Consider the following 26,136-nt stretch of genomic DNA (forward strand, 5'->3'; position numbering starts at 1 on the left):
ATGAAATTTATGATTGATTATCGTATAATTTAAACGACAGGGTGTGAGGTTTTGCCATTTTACAAATGACCCCAAAAATTGTATGATTAATATTAGTAAAGAAAGAACGTTATATATTGTTGCCAAACATCTCTTCATGTGTTTCTATATTATTGTATCTTTGGCTTTTTAACATTCGGTTTTGAGGTGAAAAACATTTAAATATTTTTTCTTTTAGTTTTCAACACAAAAATTTGCAAATTTAACAAAAGATACCAGTTATGCATTTTTACATATTCATTACAGCAACCGTGCTAAATTCCAACGGCTAAAACACGCGATAACAAGGAAAGCCGCTTGTAATGCCCCACTTACGATAGTGTTATGTTTTCTGGTCTGTGCGTCCATCTGTGCGTCCGTCTGTGCGTCTGTCTGTGTGTCTGTCTGTTCGTTCGTTTGTTCGTCCGTTCGTCCGTCTGTCCTGCTTCAGGTCAAAGTTTTTAGGCAAGGTAGTTTTTGATGAAGCTGACGTCCAGTCATCTTAAAACTTAGTACACTATTTGCGTATGATATGATCTTTCTAATTTTATAGCCAAATTAAACTTTTGACCCCAATGTACTTTCCACTGAACGTCGAAAATGAAAATGGGAGTTTCAGGTTAAAGTTCTGGTCAAGGTAGTTTGGGATGAAGTTGAAGTCTAATTAACTTGAAACTTAGTACACATGTTCCCTCTGATAAGATCGTTCTAATCTGAATGCCAAATTAGATTTTCAATGAAATTTTACGGTCCATTGAACATGGAAAATGATAGTGTGAGTGGGGCATCTGTGTACTTTGGACACATTCTTGTTTTTACTTTTGTTTTGTAATCGACTACCAGGATAGAATATTATGTGAGTTGTTTAACGCATATAGCCAAGATTCCGACTAGTGACATGATACTGCATATATCTTTGGTTTGCATTAGATTTTAATATTGTCTCACTATGAATTATCGTCCCATCATTACAATTGACCAATATAGTTGATAAAAAAACACTTTACTACGTTTATTCTATAAAACACATAGTCGATAATGATAATCGGTCAGTGATTTGTGCATTGGTTATTGCCACTCATTTTAGACTTACTCAGCACAACTTAGAGTTTGATATATGTCATTTATTGAAGACCATGTTGACTATAATCATCTTTTGTGTATTAGTGTAGTTGCTCATTAACGTATATCTCATATTCGACTTTTAATAATTAAGTACTTACTAAACTTTTTATTTCTTTACATGTATTAAAGTTATAGATAACAACCTTCTTAACATAACTGAAAATAACAATCCATTGTAACAACGAGGATTTATCAAAATACTCCTAAATGAGTGGAAATCTGCAGAATTTCCAAACCAGATCGTTGTTGTGTTGTTCCTTTGCGAAAGTATGCCTAGGTTTAAATAAAGTCATAATGTAAATTCAATAACTCTAATTCAGTATCACTTTAAGTTACCTTGCTTATTGACATTTTGGCGCACAATTCATTTATATATATATATATATATATAAACTTTAAATAATACAAACGAATCGTTTTTACAAAAAAAAAAAAAACATTAGATCAGCTGAGAGTTACATGTTAAAGTGTTTAAATTAGCAAGCTTTTCCAGCAAACATACATGTGTAAGATTATGAAAAGTGTTGGCAATAACGATATACAGTGAAAGATATTGTAAGTAGTACATGTAGTTATAACCTTAATCAAGTAAAATAAAAACATACATCATGGTCAGTGGAAATCAACTAAAAAAAGAACATAAATGACATAACGTGACACCAAATATAAGGTTGAGCACAGCATGGAGCCTATCATAAATCAGAAGTAGCCAAGGGACACTCATGTTACCCTTCGTGTTACTCATTGTGAGTTTAAACATTGTTATGTCTGGATATGTCTGTCACAATCTGGATATAACAAAATGGATTGTGGTTACACTAACAGAGATCTATACTATAACACGACCTCTAGAAGAAAAAACATTTTCGACTTATTGCTAATAAAAGAGTTTTGTTTTTACATTGTTTGATATGTTGGTTAAATAATATTTTATGGTAGTTCTTTCAGAGTGTAAATTTCAGACATCCGGCGAGAATTATTCTAATAACACATGTATACATTACATCAACTGAGAAAAATAATACAGAAACGTATGAAAATAGGTATACTTATAACATGTCAATCCACGGTATGTATGGACGACGACATTAGATATTTGACAGTTTTATAAAAAAAAAACCTGTACAAATGTACATATATTACACATACATAGTGACTGTATTCTAATGAAAGCGTCCTTTACATTTGTACAGTGATGCAACATTGAGGTAGACCTCATTTTCAGTGTCGCTTCTCTTTCTTCCACAATGTGCTAATCGTCATGCCTCTGTGTCTTATATGTACCATGCATAGTCGCATTCGTCATTTATTCTTATGATGTATTCATGTTGAGTTAATTTTTTTTTTGGGGGGGGGACAAAAAAAAGGCGTCTGGTCGTTGTTTCCGTCATCAGACCGACTTTTAAGTTATGAATAAGACTTCCGGTTTTAAAGTTATACACGATGTTCAACAGTACTCGGAAAGAGGATATATTTTCAAGTTTATCTACATGTATACTAGGATTATACAAATATAATATATAGTGCCTGGCTGGTAGTTAATAGCAAATAAACTGTATTTATAATATACGTAATTAACTGTGTTCATAATATACAGAAGGCTTCAGCGACACATTGATTCAATAAATATACATTCTAATAAATTGAGACCAATGAACGAGAACGATTAAATTGTATTTCAACACGAACCACTCTTTATATGCAAACAGACGTTTAAAGAATTAGTCTACAAGAACAAGGTCTTTAAATATTTTTGAATGACGGAAATATGTAACAGGGCATATTAACTGTGATTTAAATAGTCTTACATTATTCCAGAACTATTCAACAGATACAAATGACATTTTTGATTGAATAAGATGAAGGATTGTATTTAACTTTAAATTAACCTTAGACATTGAAGAATAATATTTTGATGAATCCATGATGATGATTTTGTATTCTTAATATCTTCAAAATGAAACAGAGGGCAACACATCAACTTTAAGAAGAAAACAACGAAACAACAGAAACACCTAATTGCAACAAAAATACAGAACAATCGACCATGTAACATACACAAAAACGATCTATAAGATAACTGCCATTTTCCTAAATTGGAACAGGGTATTGTGAGAGAAAATGATGAGTTGAACCTGGTTTTGTGGCTAGCCAAACATCGCGCTTGTCTGACAATATTAGATATAACAATTAAACGACAGCATTACATGACAGGAGTACGGTTAAAATAAATGCAAGAATATTCCGTACAGAGAAATACACAATAATACATTTTGACATGCTAATAGCTATCAAAGGTACCAGGTTTAGAATGTAATACGTCAGAAGTGCCTTATACCTATATAGTACTCATCAGTGACGCTCAGATCAAAATAGTAAGAAGGTCAAGCAAGGTTAAGTCACAAACGCATTGTTTGTGGTAGTTAGAAATAAATGTAATACAGTTTGCTATTTCAGTGCAACATATTGGCGTTTTCCTCTCTCTTAAGCGATCACTCTACTGCTCGCATCTTATACCATTTATCCACCATAGTTTAAGTATATCCTACAAATGTATGACAAGCATTGACGTAAATACGACGAAATTTGTTTCCGTTGTTTGTTTGTTAAAAAATATTATTCTTTACTATTGACAAAAATTATATAAAAGAAATAATAAAAGTTTTTTGTATCGATTTTCACTTATAGTTTAACGCACATGAATTATGTACAAACATTTATTATTTTTTTGATAATCCTTAACCCATCTTGACTTTCAGAATTAGAGAATACAAAACATACATGTAAATTAAGTTCTTCACAAAAAAAGAGTATTATACAATGATGAAATAAATAGACATTATTGTAAATTGAAAGCAATGAACGGGAACGGTTTAAATTCGATATTTACACAAAACACTTTTTTATGTGCAAACAGATGTTTGAAATCTGTGTCAACAAGAACAAGGTCTTTAAATATTTCTGAATACATAAATTTGTTAATAAGGTAATTAACTGTCATTTGAAGTCTTATACTTTTTAAGAACTATTGAACAGTTGCATATTTCGTTAATGGTTTGATCAAACATGAAGGATTGTATTTGATTTAAAATTAACCTTAGACACTTACGAATAATATTTTGAATAATCATTGACGATGACTATTTATCTTTGAAGAGAATACAAATGTTGTATTCTCTGAATCAAATTGTTGTTCTTTCGTGAAACATTTCTGTTTTTTTATTCGGATAGTTAAATTAGGATTATGTCTTAAAAGTGAGTACTATTATTTTTTACTTCAAATAGATCAATTTGTTTGAATAACAGGTTCATGTGTTTATTTCATATTTAACACAATTAAATAAATTGAATAAAAAAAAATCACAAAAATACTGAACTGATTTCATGCATGTACTAATACCTTTTTTGTTGGGAATGGATATCATTTTATTGAGGGAAACACACTAAAAAAATTTGAAATAGTTCTTGTAGTTTTGTAGGTCAGTTGATACAATAATTAATTTTCAACCTCTTATCACTAAATATACTATATGTTGAGCACCGTCATGAACATTGAACATTAGTATGTACCATTAATCAAGCATGCAAAGATTTCAATTTTTAAATGTGATGGGCTCAATGTTTTTTTGTTTTATATACACATTTCTGATGACTAATTGATAAAAAAAATCGACTCTGATATTTGTAATGAAATGCATAACGTCCGATAAGTTCTAAATATGTCACGTGTGATCACTATTATGGAATTATTTTGATCTTATCGAATCTTATTTGCATTGTATCGTTAGACTTGCAACGAGATGCATTAGTATGATGCAATAGAAACTTCAATATCTACAACAAAAAATATGCCAAACATTGTTTTATTTTCAGTAAACTGTTTCATTGAAACCGGATTTGGTCTTCGATTATTTTCGACTATTAACAATGTTATATAGTTGAATTTATATATGAACATATCAGTATGGCAATGCTAACACACAGTTTGACGTTGGTGTGTTTTTAACAATTAAAGATATGAAAAAAGTAAAGCCAAATACATTTGCGTGTTTTTACTTGCAATTAGATTATATGTAGTTAATAATATAAATACCGATCATTTTCTAATTTCAAAGTGGTTTAGTAAAATGTACAAATGTAATAAGGTAAATGTATAGTCATTGACTGCACTCTTTATATTAACAGAAAACATACACATATAAATGAATTATCTAGAACTGTACAAAGCATTTAAAAAACTTCCACCATATATAAAGATTTTTAAAGAAGATTGTGTCAACTCGAACAAGGACAACTATTTTAATCACAGGTCTGCTTTCATTTAAATGACAACATCACAAAATCATGTCTATAATTATTAAAGATCTGTATTCTTGACATCACAATATATTTTTTCTTATGCAGTGGTTTTTTCCAACGATCGATAATTGTGAAACAACGGATGTTGAGTTACTTTGATATACATGTTTTTCGTTTAAGAATTTTAATTTGCTGATTTTTGAAGAGTCATATTATTTTTGTATATTTGAGTATGTCAATTTGAATTTTCGTTTTCGAAAGATTTCTGTTCTTGAATTTGGACATTTAACCAAGGATGATTTGCTATAGGTGAGTATATTTCGTATGCGTTAATATATTTGCGGACTACATACATGAAACTTAATATTTTATCCGCTGTTTTGTGCAACTTCATTATATAGGTTTTCGATACGGCTTGTTTACCAAATCGCCCCTTTTTCTTCTTAAATAATTGATATATGTTTTGGAGTTAGAACGTTATTGTTTGATTCTTCATATAAAACTTTCAAACATTTTTTAGGAGTGATATAATCCTTACTATTGATTAAATCGGGTTTTTTGTAGTGAATATAACTGTACTCTGTACATGTACCTGCAGTATTTTTAATATGTTATGAAGTTTTCATTCGTTTAATTTATATACTAATATGTAATTATACCTTATTGAATGTAATAACATTTAGTTAAATGTATATGAGAATGTTAATATTTTTTAAAAAGGCCAAGTGCTTTCGTTTCATGTTATATTTTATTCTCCTATACTACGCTCTAAGGATTTATATAAGGTACAGTATATTGCACTTATTGTCCTCAATACGGTTCTTTGTTTTTTTAGAGCATAGGTAGCGACAAAAATGCAATTGCCCATACCATATACACGTAAAAGGAACAATGATAATCATACAATTCAAAACGAAAGTAAGCAGGTTTAAACGAACAACAAAGGAGGGGGCATGGGGGGGGGGGGCATAGTATTTTGTACCTCAGATAATCTGATTTACATTTAATTTTATAACTTGCTTACTGAATATTTGATACTGAATGGTGGCATGAACGCAAGTGTCGATATACTAATTTTTTACAACTGTATTTATGTTTTATTTAGATTTTACTAAATTTAATAACTCATGTAATGAGTATGCAAACTAATTCAATATTTTGTAAACGAGTTTAACTCCGTCACATTATGTGTGTATGTCCCAAGTCGTGAAGCCTATAATTAATTAGTTGTTGTTTGTTGCTGTGTTACATATTTGTTTCTCGTTTTGCTCATAATTTTCTCGTGTGACTAGCTTTACATATAATTTTGTGGAACATTAAATGACTATACTGTGTTTATTGTTGAAATGTGACCTATACGTGTTCATGTATGGGTCATTTGGTCTCTTGTGTAGAGTCTTCTTATTGGAAATCAAGCTATATCTTATTTTTTATATTAAATAGAACTATAATACAAAAGGTACATACAGTTTCTCACACTGATCTAGATAACCAGTTGAAGACAATTTAAACTTGTATAACAGTTCACGATCTGAAGTAAGGAGCAAGTGGTAGTAATAACGTAAACGTTATTAGTTTACCTGCATGAAAAGCGAATTTCGAGAATCGATTACACTTCAATTAGGGTATAATGCCCGTATTCTACAAAGATATGGAAGAGCTTATGAACCAAAATTGACAAAATATATCTCCATAGCATGACAAGGAAATAAACATATCAATGCCTGAATGAAATTTTTTTTCTGAATAAAGAAATATTTGTAACAACAATTTAAAATACACTAATCTATTTTTCTGGTAAGTTTGACAAACAGTTTACTGGGTTGGTGAATCTCTAGAGGTGCCGGATCAATGATAGAAACACCATTATTGATGCCAATTTTTAGTCACCATAATTATAATCTAGCAAACATGCACAATATTGAACATATTCCAACCATCAGTTTTAATATGACTATCAAACGATATCATCTATGTTTATTTTGTTTGCTTAATATTGCTATAAATATATTTTTTATAATTTTGAACATTCTACTCAATGATTATTGCATAATGAAATGTTTAATGTTAACTAGGAAATGGATTTTTATAAGTTAATAACTTTTCTCTGGATCCTTCTACTAACTCAATTGTATTGATATGTTAGTGCCAAATTGTGTACATTTTAACTGTATATATAGTAACTTGAATGTAGTTAATAAAATAAGTTTACGCTCAAATATGTTATACATAATGCTTTTAAATGTTGACAAATTGAATGGTATTTTCAGACTACCTGTACTTGAAATAGAAATATGACATCAATGGCTTCTCGTACTACCTCCTATAGGGCAGAAACTCCTCCATCGAGACACAGTTTTGAAAATGGACGGATGAACGAAACTCGAGGAGATGCATCAAAGAAACGAGAGGTATTATCTAAGAGTAAAAAGTGCATCCTATTCTAAAACTTTAAGACTCTCAGAAAATAAAATAACATATTTTGAATCCACTCAAAATGAACTTTGGTGGATAGCTGTGTCATTGACAATTATACCACATTCTCCGTGGAAATACATGTGAAAAAGTGTGATAGTTAACAGGTAAAGTTATACATCTATAAAGCCTTTGCATGCGTAGAATTAAAAAGAAAATTGCTTCTTTATATTGAATAAAACACACCGAACATATTCTGGTTTATTGGTAACACTGATTGACTTTGTCTATATCTGCATAAAAATTGAAACATCTTCGTAAAATTTAAAAACAGAGAGATATATAGATTATCATCATAAAACGTTTTTGAGTTATAAACTAAAGGTAACATTTTAAATTTTATTAATACAGTTTTTCTTTTTTTTTCTTTTTCAGTGAGTATTAAAACAACTATTATACGTGAGTAAGATAAAATAGTAATTAAAAAGAATGACTGCGATTGAGATAAATACTAACATCGTATTTATTAGTCAATCGAACCGATGATTCGGATATTTAAATGACATTATAAGGCTTTTTTGGCAACCTTAATATTATTTTTCTAAGTCATTAATTAATTATAGTGATTTGTATGATACATTGTTTGGTCGATTTTATTTTATCAAAGGTAGAAATTGAAATGTCCCAAAGAACACTAAGAACACTCAAAGAACACTACACTATGGTGTTGGCTCTCTGTTGTCAAGGACCTCACCAGCTCTTAATTTCTATGAAATATAAATGCATTTATTGTTTCCGGAAATGATGTTTATGGTATTGTTACATCTTTGGGCGAATGAGACTTTTGACGTGACTCGGAATTTGTGCATCTAGCTTTAGAGATGTTTACTTAAGACGTTCCTATTGCATGACGTCAGGGTGTTTGCACGGTTTGTTTAAAAAAAATTACGTTGTTTCTATATTTCAATTATAGTTTAATTATATGCAATTGTTTGTGTTCGATAACAGTTATTCTTAGATTAACCTTTTATGTCCAATTTGATTGCATACCTAATGATGTCAATATGGAAGAACAATAAACATAGGTGATAAAGGTGGGAGGTTAGGCTACCTTTATAAAAAGTCACTCTCATATTTTTTGGAAACTTGGTTCAAATATATGTTTGCATTTTTTATATTGAAAGACATAACGCTCAATGTTTTTTTTTTATTTTCATAGGCATTACTGTAACTATTTTTTGTTTGTTTTGTATTTGTTTGTTTTAGGAGAAAGCGAAGGGAAGAATCCGGTTACAATTTACAGAACACATCGGATTGTCCACTTGTACGTATCTTAATATAAAACAAATGATTAGGTCTCATCAATATGGGTCACATCATAGCAATACAACTATCTTATAAATATAACTGTGGCAATGGCAAAATATACAATGTATCATCATAAAAATGTGTACCGAAATCTAGCATTCAATGGATGGAGAAAAGAAGGGGTTATATGAAATGCTGAATTTTTTATCATATTAGAGTAGACAACGCTTATATTTTATATTCTCTTCAATTCAAATCACTGTTCAAAGAACTTCATAAGAGCGTAATCATATCTGACAAGCAAAATCAAATAGGAGTGTTTACATATATATTGATTAAACCTTTCGACAGAAATAAATGATTATACATAGTCACATCACCGGATTCTTTATATCAAGTTAAAGTTACATGACTGTGTGTATGTGTGTATAGTGATAACGATCATAACACAATGTTGACTACTGTCTCTCTATATGTGACATTTTTACCTTATTTTAACTCTATTTTAACTCTACGAAATGCATTTATCAATTGTGAATTTCTTAAATGTTTCCGAAAGATGTTCACTTTATGTTATAGTTCATAATACGATATTTACAGTGAACGGTAACGTATTGTTGCCAGTGAAACCTTGTGAATAGTAAATTACTTGATTTCGGGTGATTTTTTTAAATATTTGTTGGGTTTCCTATCTTTCTTTCTGTCTTTCTGTCAATACAATATGTGTTTGTATCTTCATATCAGTCTATTTTCAATTTTAGAATCATGTTCTTTCATATCCTATTTTTTTATCAGATGTATGGCTCATAAAAATCCCATTTTTGACCAAAACAATGATGAGTTTACACACATTACATGTAGGGTGTACTAATAACATGAACAACACAACGTGTGCAACATTTGAAGTAGGATCTGCTTACACTTCCAAAGCATCTGAGGTCACCACAGTTTTTGGTGGGGTTTTTGTTGCTTAGTCTTCAGTTTTCTATGTTGAGTTTTGTGCACTATTATTTGTCTATTTTTTTAGTCATGATGTCGTCAGTTTAATTTCGATATATGAATTTTAATGTCCTTCTGGTATCTTTCGTCCCTCGGTAAGTTTTGCAGATTTCACAAACTGAAAAGGAAAAAAAAATACCTTCGAACAAGTACAAAATTACAAATGCGGATATTGATTCAATTAATATGTTCTTATTGCATGTCCGGTTTTATTTTGCATTTTTATTGTAACAATACAGTGATTTGCTTAAAATAATGAATACAAAGGGAAATTGAATAGAGGTTCGACTTGTATAATGCACTTGACATGTATAAGGTCATGGCAAATTCAGTTCATATCGGATAGGAAATCAAATTGAGTTCGTCAACAGGCCATTTGAGGACCCAAAGAGTTAGGGATGTCGACCATGCAATTGGATAGTAGCTAGTTCTAGATTAAATCAACAATATACTCATTTAGTTTTCATAAGAGCAATTCCTTGCAAGAAATAGAACGTAAATTAATGCATTATTTTGGCAAATGTATTTTGTTAGTAATTGTAGTCAGTTAATAAGATTAAAAAATAAACTCTTTTTTCAGTGTGTTCGATTACTCAAGAAAACCAAACACTTACTGAAGAACTGGAAAAGAGAAAAACCAGTTGCTGTGTTGTCTATCATAGGAGAGACTAAAAAGTATCTTCCTAATGAAACAATTAAAACTCAACTTAAAAGTGGTCTGCTTGAATTAATGAATACAACAAGTAAGCAAATGTTTTGTGTTATTCATTTTCTTTGACTTTGTATATAATATTTCTCTTCGAATCTTTCTATTCGGTTAAGAAGCGGATATAAACTGTTTATATATTTAAGAAAGAAATAGTATGGTGTGATGTATTTATCTTGAATTAAAAAAAAACAGTGGTTTTATTTTGTTAATTTGCAGTTTACACTCGAAGCCATATTAAGCGAATATTTCTCTTCACACATATTGTCTTACTTGATCTAGACTATATAATTATTTCAAAACTAGAGCAATCATCATTATTTGTTACTTACAGATATATGGATAATAACTGAAGGACAAAATACCTGCATTGGGCAGATTGTTGAAGAATTGATTCGAGAAAACACAGGCAAAAGTCAATCATGCTGTTGCCATAAGGATGATATTGTATGGCATATATTTTCAATAAACTATAGAGTAGCTTATAAAACAATTTGTTTTTCAAACAAACTAAAATTTCTTTCAAGTATCTACAAACAGTAAACAGTTAGTACATATACTTATTCTTGTCTTTATAAATATTTCAATTGACAATTCGGTAGAATCACTTGTATGTCTATATATTTATAAAAAAAAGTAAATTCACTTCTTATAAAAATAAAAAAATACTGAGCTCCGAGAAAAATTCAAAACGGAGAGTCCCTAATCAAATGGCAAAATCAAAGGATAAAACACATTAAGCGAATGGACATCAACTGTCGTGTTCCTGACTTGGAACAGTCATTTTCAAATGTAGAAAATGGTAACTTATTTGTTGTAACGCGTCTTCTGATTGGCTAACGTTAATTTGTTATGAGCCCATAGACATAATTTAGTCATGTGACGGTGACGTCATCAACGTTTTTTCATGGTTTTTAACGGTTTAAAATGGAATTTTGAATTAAATTATAAAAAATGACTTTAATATTTTTTCTGTCTATTCGAAATAACATAAAAAATGTGGTACACACTGTTACATTACCCGCTTCGCGCGTTATTCAGTGTGCACCAAATTTTCTATGTTATTTCGAATAGACAGAAAAAATATTACAGTCATTCTTTAAATGTATCAGAATTAAAAAGGATATTAATTAATGCGTGCATGATATTAAAGTTGCAGGCACGAACCAGGAATGAAAATGGAATCACAAAACTTCAACAACACGAAGGTAACCTAGAAGTCTGCATTAAAGGTGAGGCAACATATTTTTTGATATAAAAGTAAGGAGATGTGATGTGATTGCCAGCGAGCAAACTCTCCACAAGAGACCAAAAAGACACAAACATTAACAATCATAGGTCACCGTACGGCTTAAACTTTGGCAAACACATGAAACAAATAGTCAATTATAAAAGGTCTCAAAAGAAAAATGTTAAACCATTCACACTGGAAAACTAACGGCCTTATTGATATAAAAAAAATGAACGGAACATTAAAATGTTTAAACAGCAACAAGCGACAACCCCTGAATCGTAGGTTTTTGTCTCGGGAGAGGCATATACGGAATATGTCGAGGTTAAAATGTTTTGAAGAAGCAAACTGTCTCCCAACAATAAAACACCAACACAATCATACAAGCAATCCGAGAACTATTGTTGGCAAATGTGCATATGATGAAATCATAATCTTTCAGTCAGTTTAATTGAAGTCTGGAGCTGGCATGTCAGTTAACTGCTAGTAGTCTGTTGTTATTTATGTATTATTGTCATTTTGTTTATTTTCTTTGGTTACATCTTCTGACATTAGACTCGGACTTCTCTTGAACTGAATTTTAATGTGCGTATTGTTATGCGTTTACTTTTCTACATTGGTTAGAGGTATAGGGGGAGGGTTGAGATCTCACAAACATGTTTAACCTCGCCGCATTTTTGCGCCTGTCCCAAGTGAGGAGCCTCTGGCCTTTGTTAGTCTTGTATTATTTTAATTTTAGTTCATGTGTACAATTTGGAAATGAGTATGGTGTTCATTATCACTGGACTAGTATATATTTGTTTAGGGGCCAGCTGAAGGACGCCTCCGGGTGCGGGAATTTCTCGCTACATTGAAGACCTGTTGGTGAGCCTCTGCTGTTGGTTTTTATTTGGTCGGGTTGTTGTCTCTTTGACACATTCCTCATTTCCATTCTCAATTTTATCTTGCAATATTGTTAAACAGATCTGTTCGTTTGACTTTGTACAAAAAAAAATCAAAAGATTTAAACTTTTTGTTAAAACATGTGTTATATATGTTTTACATAAGAGCATTTAGCGATCCCGTTGATAGTTATGCTTGTTGGTGGCGAGGAAGGCTCGTTCGAAGCTGCATTGGTGAATTTAAAAAGGAGTGTTCCTATTTTGGTCATAGATGGGTCTGGGAAAGCGGCAGACTTTATATGTAAAGGATCCAGAATGGGTATGAATATCAGCAGGTAAGTGATATATCTTTAAGTAGGAACTGGTTTTGAACTTACTTTCTGTACCGATGATAAACTGATTGTAATCTGTTATGGATTATTTCTGGTTTTCGTAATTTTGTAGGTTATTGTGCATGTTGTGTGTGCTTTACATGTTCATCCATCTGGTGAGTCAAGATATTAAAACCGATTCCTGAAGTTTGCTAGTTTATAGTGCTCTTGGATTGTTGTCGTGGATACAAATAGGGTTTAGCGATTGAAATATGTTTAATTGTTACAAGGTTTTACTTTTGATGAATCCAAATCCAAACAAATTGTGTCTTTATATATGCATGTATATGTTCATTCGTACGAATATATCCACCATCACTTTGTCTATCGTATATTTGTAGTGCGGAGTTTCAATCTGAATTGATACATGCAGCAAAAATGCTTTATGGTTCAAATGACGAAAAGGAAAATACAATACAAACTAAATGTGAAAAATTAATAACGCAACTTGAGGATGAAATGGCAGAACACCCGAAATCGGTATGCATTATTCATTGATCAATGTCGATATTGACACATACAAGATAACATTTTAAAAAATTACCCAAGCATTAGCATGGGCAAGAATAATTATCATTTTAAATGTAAGAAACCATCACATACTCTCAGTTCAATAAAATAGTTGTTGATATTAAAATTAGGTATTTCGCTATGTTTATGTGTGAAGTAGTAGGTAGAAATTTTGAACTTTTGGAAAGAGCATAGCATTTTGTGATTTTCTAATAGATAACTTTATTGCTGTATTGGCTATTCAACAGCGTACTTTATTTGACATTTTAAACTACAAATGTATCTTGAATCGAGTTTCACCGATGAGTCTTCTGTAACAGAAACGCTAGTCTGTCGTTCACAATTATAAGCTAGGTATGTATGTTGAGTTTATCTATATGGTTTGTTTATCTGCTTTCTTGGTAATTCAAGGAGAGGCTATCAATGTATGTTACATCCAGTTGCATACGAAACAGGCTCGTAAACAAATTTTCCCTTGAATTTGACATTTGTAGAATATTTATGTTACATTTCGTTCAAGTAAAAAAAAAACTGGGTCATCAACATATATCTTGGGTATTTTATATGAACCATTTTTTATGGGGTTTCTATAAAATATTTTGAAAACCTAAGGTTACATGGTTACTTATGCTTGTACACAGGTTAAAAAGAGGAAAACATTTAACCGGTTAACTTCCAGTGATGGTTATTTTCTTAAATAAAGTGAAATGTTATGCCAAACTTTGTTTTTAGTAATTGTCAGGATAAAGATTTACTCGTATCAAGTATTGTTTTATTTAATATACAAATTCTGCACAATTGTTTGAAAAGTGCACTTATAGACGAAAATCCATGGTGGTATTCCACCTATCAATTTTAATAAAGTCGCAGAATGAGAAACATGTTATGACGCAGCTGTAATTGAAAGGGACAATGTTGCTTTATGTCATAGCAAATTTATAGAAAAAATTAAATGTATCCTTATATTCTTATTATTTTCAGATCCATGTGTACTCTGTTCATGAAACAACATATACCTTAGACAAAACAATTCAGGATATATTATTTGACGTCTTTTACTTAGGTTTGATTACTATATTAGCATATGTTTTTAATGAATTGTTTACATCATTTATCATTTATCAAAGTGGAATGCCCATATATTACATTGTATTTATGAAGACTGAAAACATTTTACTGAAAAATACGAAATTCAATATATTTACATACACGTTTTATCTGCATCCCAAATTTACTTATATCATCTTTAAAAGATCAGTAGTCACCCACTAATAAGTATATATATAAAAGGGATCAAACAAATCAATGCAATGCAAAAATTATATGTATAAATAACATAAGCATATGCCTGTAATGAGTCATTAATATGACTGTTGTTGTCTATTCGTTTGATCTGTAGATTATCCCATTTGACTAGGTATTTTTCGTTTTGAATTTCCCCCAGTATTTTTGTGATTTTACTTTTTTCTGCTTTTATACAATACCATAAATGAAAGGATATAATACGTTAGAATAAAGTCTAAGCAACCTAATAGAAAAACAAACAGCGCATCAATTTTTTGACAGTATATTAATTTTACAATGGAGCTTCAGTACATTTACATTGTTAACGCTGACTTTTCATAAAAATCAGATTTGCCAGTCCAGTGATGTATTTTCATTTCAAAATGGAATTATTTTTATTTTGGTTATCTAATGTTAGAGTAAAGTGTTGATTCAAGTACGTTTCTTATCATATTCAACACTTTAACCTTACATTGATACAAAGAAGCATTCAATTCCTATGTATACTTTATCTACAATTATATAATTACGAGTTTAATAAAGTCTGTCAAACGTGTTTCTATAACTTATATGAATGTGGCCAATATATGCATTTGCTTTTTGCATCCACATTGAGTCTTTTCTAAATGTTAACAATGTATTCTGAATGAATAGTTTTGACATCTCAAAAAAGATTGTATTGTATTCAACAAAAGCGGTTTTTATGAGATTTTTAAACCAGGTTTAATCCACCATTGTTGCATAGGGAAATAATCGCACATGTCTTATAGACCTACAAAAAACACATTCGTGAAAGAGTGCATGATTTGCATCTGGAAATAAAACAATTGTTCGCAATCGTTTCTTTGATCGAATTAAGAGGACACATAAGAATATCAATTATCATTGATGTATATATCGTTATGCTCTATTTGCAGAGCGTCCATATATAATTGGGTACATCAGGTCATGAACATTTTGAAAACATTGAAATACGTTGATACACCATGTTTCATTTATACAAATATTTAACCACCGAATCAAGACTCTTTCAAATAAATGTTTAATGTAATTGAACAGATACAAAACATATGATGGTAACATACTAAACTGATTTATATTTAGACGAACAGAATGAAGACAACCTTACCGATAACATATTACATTTTGTTGATTTATGGAATAGACCTGACATTGCAGAGAAGAAAATATTTAAGTTAGAAAACAGTAAAGTTTTGGAAGAATTACAGGTAAATGTAATTGTTACAGTTTGATTTGTTATCCACTCCTCGCTAATAACATCTAATATATATCATGTTCCATCTTTGTAAACTTCTTGTAGCTAGACTGAGTCTGCCTCCTGACAAATAGAGTGGTATTAATTCGGCATAAGCTCAACAGTTTTACTGCTTAATCGTGCTGTAACATCAATCCTTTATCTCAAACAGTGTTTACAAAAGTAATACTATTTGCTCAGTGTGGCAGGCCTTAAAGTGACAATAAATGGTTTGTGATTGTAATTAGTGTATGTTTTTTTATGAACAAAACTTTAAAATTTATTCAATTCGATTTAATCTGCGCGCGATGTTTTGATGAGTAGTGGATTAGTTATAATTTGCAGGAAGATATCAAAGTCATAAACGAAGATATTTGAGCGCAGATATTGATGCCTTGTGTCTTTTGTATATATGCTTTTTGTGTCTGTGCTTCGTGCAAATCTAAGTAGTCTATATTTTCTAAATACATTTTGCATTTCGTTCTTCATCTATATTGCTACACCAATGTCCCAGGTTAGGGAAATGATTGAGCATTCAAAATATATAGCTTACCATATTATTAATGTACTTGAGTCGAGAGCATGTACCTCTGTAATTGCTGTTGGTCGCTGTCTGTGTTTCTTTAATTATTATTTTGTTGATTAGGCCTTTGATTTTTTTTTAATTGTTTTATAATTAGTCATTTATTGATTTGTATAATCGACTCTATAGCATAGAGTTCGGTTATTGTTGATGGCTATACAGTTATCTACTTCTCTTTAATTATACCCCCGCTTTAAAAAAAGGGGGGTATACTGTTTTACCTCTGTCTGTCCTTCCGTCAGTCCGTCAGTCCGTCAGTCAGTTCGTCCGTCCCATGAATAATTTTCGTCGCATTTTTCTCAGGAACTACAATACAAGGATTTCTGAAATTTGGTTTCAGGGTTTATCTAAGTCAGCTATACCGTGTGATGCGTTTTCAGATTGATCACCCGACAACTTCCTGTTTACCGAACACTTGTATGATTTTACACATGATAGCCAAGTTGAAAATTTTCGTCACATTTTTCTCACGAACTACAATACAAGGATTTCTGAAATTTGGTTTCAGGATTAATATAAGTCAGCTATACCGTGTGATGCGTTTTCAGATTCATCACTCGACAACTTCCTGTTTACCGAACACTTGTATGATTTTACACATGACCACTTAAAATTGAGAATGGAAATGGGGAATGTGCCAAAGAGACAACAACCCGACCATAGAGCAGACAACAGCAGAAGTTCACCAACAGGTCTTCAATGCAACGAGAAATTCTCCCACCCGGAGGCGTCCTTCAGCTGGCCCCTAAACAAATATACACTGGTTCAGTGATAATGAACACCATACTAAACTCCAAATTGTACACAATAAAACTAAAAGTTAAATTGCATATTTTTACACTATTAATATTATCCACTTGCGGCGGGGGTATCATCAGTGAGCAGTAGCTCGCAGTTTTACTTGTTTTTAACTATTTTCCAATGCAAGAGATCTCCTAAACCTATCTGTACCCTATTATGTTCTGCTTTATGTAAATGATATTTGGTTTGTTTCGGAATGTTATAGTGTTAAGACTATCTGATTCGAAATACGTGTAAATCATATCCTTAACAATCTATATTATTCATTATATATTTAATCATAAAATAAATGTTTTTATATTTTAATAGAAAAAACTAGGCAGAAAAGGGAGCACACTGTCAAAGCTGTTCACCAATGCATTGAAGGACGATAGGATTGACATGGTTAGACAAGTGCTCGAATATATTTTAGACAAGACCCTCTATAAAAGTTTCTTAGATAACTCACTTGAAGGCTTATATCAGGTAAGTTAAAATTCATGTATTGTTATCACGCTTGTATATCTAAACAGAATATTTTGATACCATTAACAAAAGATGCGCCGCAAAGCACGGCCATGTGTCAAAATGTATACATTTATGTTTTTTGTTGCAAAATCGGTAAATAAAATCAAATAATGTTTTTAAACTGATAAATTCCGATTTAATTATATGCAGAGAACATTTACATGTAACATATTTAAATATTCGTCGATTAAATGATATTTTTAGATTATGAATTCGATAATATTCACAGTTCAAGTATACAACCCACAGTGCTATTATTATTATCGTGTTCTTTTCGTTATGTTGATTAATATTATGATTATTGTAAAACCAAGCTGGAATAATCGTTTGGAGTTCTTCCTATATTTTTTTTTTAGTTAATGTTTTTATCTTTTCCGAAGTAAAGAGAGAGAAAATAAACAGCTGCGCCATGAGCGCATGATACGCCCGACGTCTTGTGTGGAAGTTCTATGCAATAATCATAAATAGTTTCTGAGGAAGTTTTAAGCAATAACCATTTATTGTTTTTGAGACACGGCGGGACATGTGAACCCCCCCCCCCGACCCTGTTTTTTTTTTACAAATATCACTAAAATAAAATATTGAATCAAACTAAAAAGTATACAGATCTTTAAATTAGTATAACAAAGAAGTGTGTACAGTTTCAAGCAATAATCATAAATTGTTTTTGAGATACGGCGCGACATGTAAAAAAAAACCCTCCCCTTTTTTACAAAATACTCAATAACTCAAAAATAAAATTTTGAGTCATCACCAAAAAGTATACAGATCTTTAGATTAATATAACAAAGAAGCGTGTAAAGTTTTAAGCAATTATCATAAATCGTTTTTGAGATACGGCGCGACATGTAAAAAAACCCTCCCCTTTTTTACAAAATACTCAAAAACTCAAAAATGAAATTTTGAATAATCACCAAAAAGGATACATATATTAAGATTAATATAACTAAGAAGTGTGTAAAGTTTTAAGCAATAATCAAGAAACGTTTTTGAGATACGGTGCGACATGTGAAAAAAAAAACACTCCCCTGTTTTAGTTACAAAGTGCCGTAACTCAAAAAGTTTAAATCTTATTTTCACCAAAAAGTATACAGATCATTTGACCATTATAAGAAACAACTATATTAAGTTTCATGAAATTTGGATAAGTCGTTCTTAAGTTACGGTGCGACATGTTTACGCCGGACAGACGGACAGACGGACGGAAGGACAGACAGACAGACGGACAGACAGACAGACGGACGGACGGACACCATATGTCAAGCTAAAACACAAGTATTTCATGAACGTGTGTTCAAGTTGTTAAGGTAGAATCATTACGAAAACTGTTTTGACACATTTCTGAATTTTCACTTGATAATGAAATGTTAAAGTGTGTAAATTTTATTTGTAAGAATGATACATGCACAAACATGTTTATTCCTGTTTACTTGTAAACCACAACGATCATAATATTTAAAATACGTGTACACAGATATTTCCGTAATTTAAGTAAAATTTTAATTTACCTGAAGGATGTTTACTCCTCTGTTAAAAAAATTAAAAACAAAAATTCCCAAAGGTTGTTTCAAATTATTAGTATTCAAAAGTAAAATCACAAAAATCCTGAACTCCAATGAAAATAAAATCGAAAGTCCCTAATCACTTGGCAAAATCAACAAAACACATAAAAAAACTTATTTGTCAACAACTGTCGTATTCTTGACTTGGTACAGGCATTTTTAAATGTAATAACACAACAAAACTTAGAAAGAAGATTAAATATGACATGTCCGTGTTCTAGTTTTTACAATATAACCATATGAAAATTACTCTAGGTTTTGTTTTTAAAATTTTGAATTGGCATATTATCTTTTAAATAAATAGATGAAAAAGTTTATCGAAAATGTCTATCTGTATTTAAATTATAAAAATTAAACGCAGGGGTAAGCAGGCAAAGTGTGTATTGGCACTACGTCATTAAAACTAGAAGACATAAAAAATCTGACGAAAAAAGAAGCGGACATTCTTCAAGTTTAGTGTATTGAAACTGCCTAAATTAAAATCATCTTACATTGGGCTAAACATTTTTTCATACTGAATCTTTGAAAATGTATTTTAAGTGTATTTTGAATACTCAAAATTTTATACAAAGGACAAGTATGAATGTCCTTAAGACGAAAGGTCCCGTAGATATTTTTTTTTTTGTAATTATTCAATTAAATAAAGAAAGATTGACAATAACTTTGTATGTGATAAATGGTACATTCAGTTTGGTTTTAACACACCTGTCTCACAGTGACCGATTGTAAAGTTGATACGGTATTTGCCATATGTCATATTAATATCAATTACCACTTTGTTTCTTTCAGACCGACGGCTGTCTTGGAAAGTATCTTTTCCCAGAATTAAAGGTACAATCATATGATAACCGTAATGTTCTCAAACATGTACAAATAACAACATCATTTTATATTTGATTTGTATTACGTAAGTGTCCTACTAGCAATCTGAATACTACAAAACATATTACGTTTCCACGCTCCATTCACAACTATCTACCAATAATTATTTCTACTTACTTTGAAATTACACAAACGAATTGTTAAAGGCTACAAAATATTATCAGAACAGAAAATAGACGCGTGTGTTGTCAGAATCTTTTAAGCTAGGTGTGGATACAGTTTTACGATCAGATTGTCCTCAGATCCCTTTAAGCTAAGTGTGGATACAGTATTAAAATCAAGTTTGCCTCAGATATTTTTAAGCTTGATGTGGATACAGTAATAAATCAGATTGTCTTCATAACATTTAATGCGTTTCTTTATAAAATATATCTCCTGTATCTATAGCACCTACACGATCTATTGTATCCTATAAACGTGGAGAAATACAAATCATGCTTGTGTGGAGGCGACTTGAATGTTGCTACATAATAAAAAAATATTAATCTTTTTATTCTGAACTACACAGCTTGCAACTATAATTTTCGAGAACATAAAAGATTGTAGCCTGTTACAAATATTGAAGTGTTTGGAAAAAAAAGAAGTATAAGACACTGATAAGAATTATTAAAGGCAGTTTGGTCATCTGTACAAATGCTTAACTATCGATGATATTGTATCAATAATAAAATGCACAGTTACGTTTATCTACCTTTGACTGGAACCTGCTATATTATTGTTATCTGAGAAAATCCTGCTCATGATTAGAGCTATCACTAAATATATTTCAGGATAAAACAATCAAACAAAAGAAAATAGTGGAAATGGTTAATGATGCTGTGGTTAAGATACTCGGAAGCGAAGACATGAAGCCATTTGAGAAAGGTATTGCTAAAGTATTAAGTGAAAATGAAATTAATATGTATTTCCGAAATTTGAAATAATTGTATAATTACTACTAATTTATCATCGACATGTTTTATTTAAATTACATCTCGAGTTTTATAATTAAAAACTCATCTGCTTACTCTACCGGAGCCCGTTATATCACCTCCAGATTTTGTGTTAGTGTTTGTTTGTGTTTGTGCCATGGTGTTTTCAGTTTATGTATGACTTTGAATGTTCAGCTGGTATATGTCACCGTTGTTACACTCATCTTGTAAACGAAAAATCCATGAAACAACCTCGAGCTTTACTGTTGCTACGTATTTTTTACAGCTCAATTAAGAAAAGAAATAGATTGCAATATCCAAACTGATTCCTCTTTTTCAGCGGACTATTACTAACATTCAAGGTTTTTTCTTAAATTTTAATATTATGTTAATTTTTTAGAAGGAAAGATTGAAAAAACTCACCAAGCCAAAACAAATATTAGCTTAATCTATACAAATAATTTTAGAATAATAAGTAAAAGGGAAATCAGCTGTTTTTAGATAAGACATGAGAAATCTGTTTTCTCGGACAAGTTATGATATGTCGTTAGTTCGAATGAAATGTGTACATGTCTAAAACAGACGTTAAAAATAATTGATAAGAGAAAAGATTTATTGTGCATGAGAGAACATTTTGATTCTTTAATAATGTTTGGAAAAGACCACTGTCCACTTTGAATAAAACTCATGAGTATATTTCTTGTTAAGTGCTGATGCAAAATCCATAATAAAATGTATAATTCTTACACGCATAATTTGTTCTTGTTAAGAGGCCGTGCCAATAAGCATAGAGCTTCATACTGTACAAACATGGAATGTGCAAAAATTTAGATTTTGTTTAAAGTGCTCTTAATTGATTTGTTATACCATAAAAAACATGTTAGAGGGAAAAAAAATGTTTTCGATCACATCGTTACATCTCGTATCTAAGGAAAATGTTTCCTTAGTTACGAGTCCAAAAAGCGTACCAAAATTAGACAAAAATCAACACATTTACAGGCTACCTAGACCAAAAGTGTGACTAGGAGTGTGTTTGTTGTTAAAAGTACAAAGTAAGATTACCACTGCAAATCATATAAAACATTTTTATCAGCGATGATGTTTTTGTAATACGTTGCTATGGTAACAGGAAAATGCAAAGGAATTTAAATTGGAAATATTAAGGAATACGACCTGATTTGTATCATATAAATACAAACTTCTGGACTAACAGTGATATGATGTATTATGTAATGCTAATATTAAATATCTATACTGTTAATCAAAAAAAATTGGGTAGACTCTTAAGAGAATGTTTTGCTGACGGTTTCAAAAATTCCTTTTTCACAATTTTTTCTGAGTTTTCTGAAGTGTGCCAGATGTGGGGTGAAAACTTGAGATGACCTGGCGTCACCCTACTGCTAATCTACTAACAATATTTCACTGTTTTGTTTCATGATATGACGGTTTATAGATGGAATATGCCAATTATGAAGTACTGGGGACTAAAAAAGTTGGATTCAGGGTTTGAAAAAAGGGGGGGGGGGGGGTTATTGGTTTAAAATGTCTAAAAATTTTACCATATTCATGGGCATTAAAAAATTCACAATTTTAACCCTGTTTTATTTCACCAACCCTGGTTATGCCCCTCTTATGTAATACTTAGTCCTGAATTTATAAATGATTTTGATCTTTTTAAATATTAAGTTCATTCATTCCAACCTTTCCAATTACACAAATGAGATTTTTTATATGTTCAACAGTTGATAACTTTACAGAGTTTGTCTGATTAGAATTCACTATAATTATTGATCTAACTTCTTTTTCTAATTAAAGCACCCACAACATCCTATTAAAATAACCCAAATGTTAATTATTTGCTTTCTTTCAACTATGGTCAAGCATCTTTAATTCAAAACCTGTTGATTTTTAAAATCAGTCAATTTACATGGTATTTGCTGGAAGTTTTTGAACCAATTTGGTGCAAAATTTACACTATTGTTCAAGACTAGTACGGTTAAGCTTGTAAACAAATTACCCCCTCACCTCACACATAAGGTAAGTGCCTGTCCCAATTCAGGAGCATGCGATTCAGTGGTAGTCATTTGGTTGAGCTAATATCTCTTTGACATATACCCCATTTTCATACTCAATTTTCAAAGTCTGCGATAATTATTATTTCTTAGTTTAAAGTTAAAGCCTAAATCATGCATAGGTTTTCTAATTTATTTGCTTTAAATATTTGTTCATGCTGCTGGTTTTTATCATTGTTTATAGCTTGCTATAGAGTATGGGGTTTGCTCAATGTAGAAGGTTGTAAGAAGACCAATAGTAGACACATCAAGTTTTGTCTTTTTGGCAATTATACCACAACTCTTTATTTGAGTTCATCTGACACAAAAAAAAAATCTGTCATTTTACTGACTCTTCTCTCATTTTATAACTGATATGGTCCCTAGTGTAAACAGTGTATAACTTGCATGTTTTTTTTATACACTTTCCCAATTTATTTCTTGATATTAAATGCATGAAATATTAAATAGGGGGATGTAATTACATGTTAAAAAAAATTGGGTGTTGAATCTTTGTATTAAGTAGTGATTTGGTCCAGTTCAAAAAGGTCAAATTTTATCACGTCTGAAGCTGTCAAACTGAATTTTACACCCCCTTAACACAGAATTGTCAATATTTTGAGTTAGAGCTGGTAGAAGTTCCTATAATTTTGATATTATTTGTCTCACTGGTAGTACACTACACTGTAAAAATCTTTTTGAGAAAGAGCAGGTGCGATTTTTTTAATTTGGATTTATTGTCTTAAAGAAATGCACTACGAAATAACTGTGTTCTCGGGCCATTTATATCCATGGAAGGAATATACCTAAAACTTAAACTTAAACTGCATTAATGTTGTATATATTGTATTAGTATAAAGAGGGAGGGGTAGAAGGGGTCCTCATTCCGAAATCGCTGGCTTAAAAACACGAAATCCTGAGGTCCCAACTTAAAATTAATTTAAATCACGACATCGCGAAATTAGAAAAAAATATTCCCTTATCCCGAAAGGGTAAATCCCGCAATTCCGAGCTTAATCACACTGAAACCAAACAAGACCCAAAGTCCCGTTGAAGGTCCTATCTCCTCGGGTTTTACCCCATCAGGGACAGTTTTGAATACAAGTATTGATAGGTCAAATTTATTCCAATATCATTCTATTCATGTGGTGTCTCTAATTTCTGAGGAGTTAGCTCTTAAAAAAACTCTGATTAAAATATATTTGCGAAGAATACAAACTTTTCATTGCAGTTGCAGTAATTCACAAATACCAAACTAAACATTATACAGACTTTCTGTATATTATACTCATTTGTATAGAGGTTCCATCCTCTGTTTGTCATTTATAACTTTTACAACTAATACAAAAACAATCCTTTGAATTAAACATACATTTTATTACACCAACTTGTATTTACATTTTCATGACTAGAATATACATTTTTACTTTGTGGCATTACTTTGGCTACAGAGTATTTTATGATATTTTGTTGAGGCGTCACGGTGACTACCGATTACCTATACACAATGGCTATCAGCTGACCTATGTTGACATAGTGTCATAAAACCCCTGGTAGTTAAACACGGTTACACCACCACCTACCATGGGGAGTGACCGGGGAAAACAATCGTATTACCAATGCTCCAGTTATTAGTGCCCCACCTGTTGGCAGGTGTAGGCCTCCCCTCCCACAGGAATATTTGATTGAATTAAACCAGATAATTGAAAATATAAAATTTTTATAATCTCAATTATTTTAAATGATAAACACAAGCTGTTTTTCTTTAAATTATCTGTAATTTTTGTTTTATAAACACATTTTTTAAATTCAGGCTCATTTTTTTTTTAAATAACTCATATTTATCAAATATTCATGAATGTAGAAAAAACGATTGTTTTGCTGTTTATTTATTAAATTAAAAAGAAGTGCATTATTGACACTTTCTTGAAACTTGATACACATAATCTTTATACATATAAAACAAACGTTATCAGTTTGAATGATAAAAATCAGTCGAATTATACATCTTTTCCCGATATCTCCCAGTTTGACGTCGCGAAAACAATATTTTACGTTATCAGCGTCAAATAAATGATACCTCCCCTGTAACTATATCGTATGCCATTAATTTTGGACCTTGGTCCAGTCACAACTTCCCACAAGAGCATATGCAATTATTCGCTTATTGCTGTTTCAAAGACAGGTTAAAATCATCGAACAAAGTTGATTCTTGTTGATTTATCATGAAATAATATAATTTAATTACGGGTGCCACATGTGGAGCAGGATCAGCATTCTCTTCTGGAGCACCTGAGATCACCCCAAAGTTGTTTGTGGGGTTGGGGTTGCTTAATCTTTAATTTCTGTATTGTGTTTTATAAACTATTGCATGTTTGTAATTTTCGTTTAAACCCATGGCATCGTTAGTTTATTTTGGATTATGAGTGTGAATGTC

The 26,136-nt window shown here is 31.0% G+C and overlaps 1 protein-coding gene across 3 annotated transcripts in view; it reads left to right on the forward strand.

Annotated features, from left to right (window-relative positions):
* Positions 1-8,296: 8,296 nt before the first annotated feature.
* Positions 8,297-26,136, forward strand: part of LOC143058662 (transient receptor potential cation channel subfamily M member 5-like) — a 42,328-nt gene continuing 24,488 nt past the window's right edge. Inside the window, exons 1-11 of one of the 3 annotated variants that reach the window (XM_076232122.1) lie at positions 8,297-9,181; positions 10,745-10,907; positions 11,205-11,317; positions 12,024-12,102; positions 13,149-13,317; positions 13,695-13,833; positions 14,845-14,926; positions 16,252-16,376; positions 18,096-18,251; positions 20,645-20,686; positions 21,508-21,601. In XM_076232122.1, coding sequence (XP_076088237.1) covers positions 10,895-10,907; positions 11,205-11,317; positions 12,024-12,102; positions 13,149-13,317; positions 13,695-13,833; positions 14,845-14,926; positions 16,252-16,376; positions 18,096-18,251; positions 20,645-20,686; positions 21,508-21,601 — 1,012 coding nt within the window. In that variant the 5' untranslated portion in view covers positions 8,297-9,181; positions 10,745-10,894. Of the gene's footprint in view, positions 9,182-10,744; positions 10,908-11,204; positions 11,318-12,023; positions 12,103-13,148; positions 13,318-13,694; positions 13,834-14,844; positions 14,927-16,251; positions 16,377-18,095; positions 18,252-20,644; positions 20,687-21,507; positions 21,602-26,136 lie in introns of those variants that run through there. The other 2 variants (XM_076232123.1, XM_076232124.1) reach the window with 2 other exon arrangements.

Source organism: Mytilus galloprovincialis, chromosome 14 (genome assembly GCF_965363235.1).
Source record: "Mytilus galloprovincialis chromosome 14, xbMytGall1.hap1.1, whole genome shotgun sequence".
NCBI classification, from domain to species: Eukaryota; Metazoa; Mollusca; class Bivalvia; order Mytilida; family Mytilidae; genus Mytilus; species Mytilus galloprovincialis.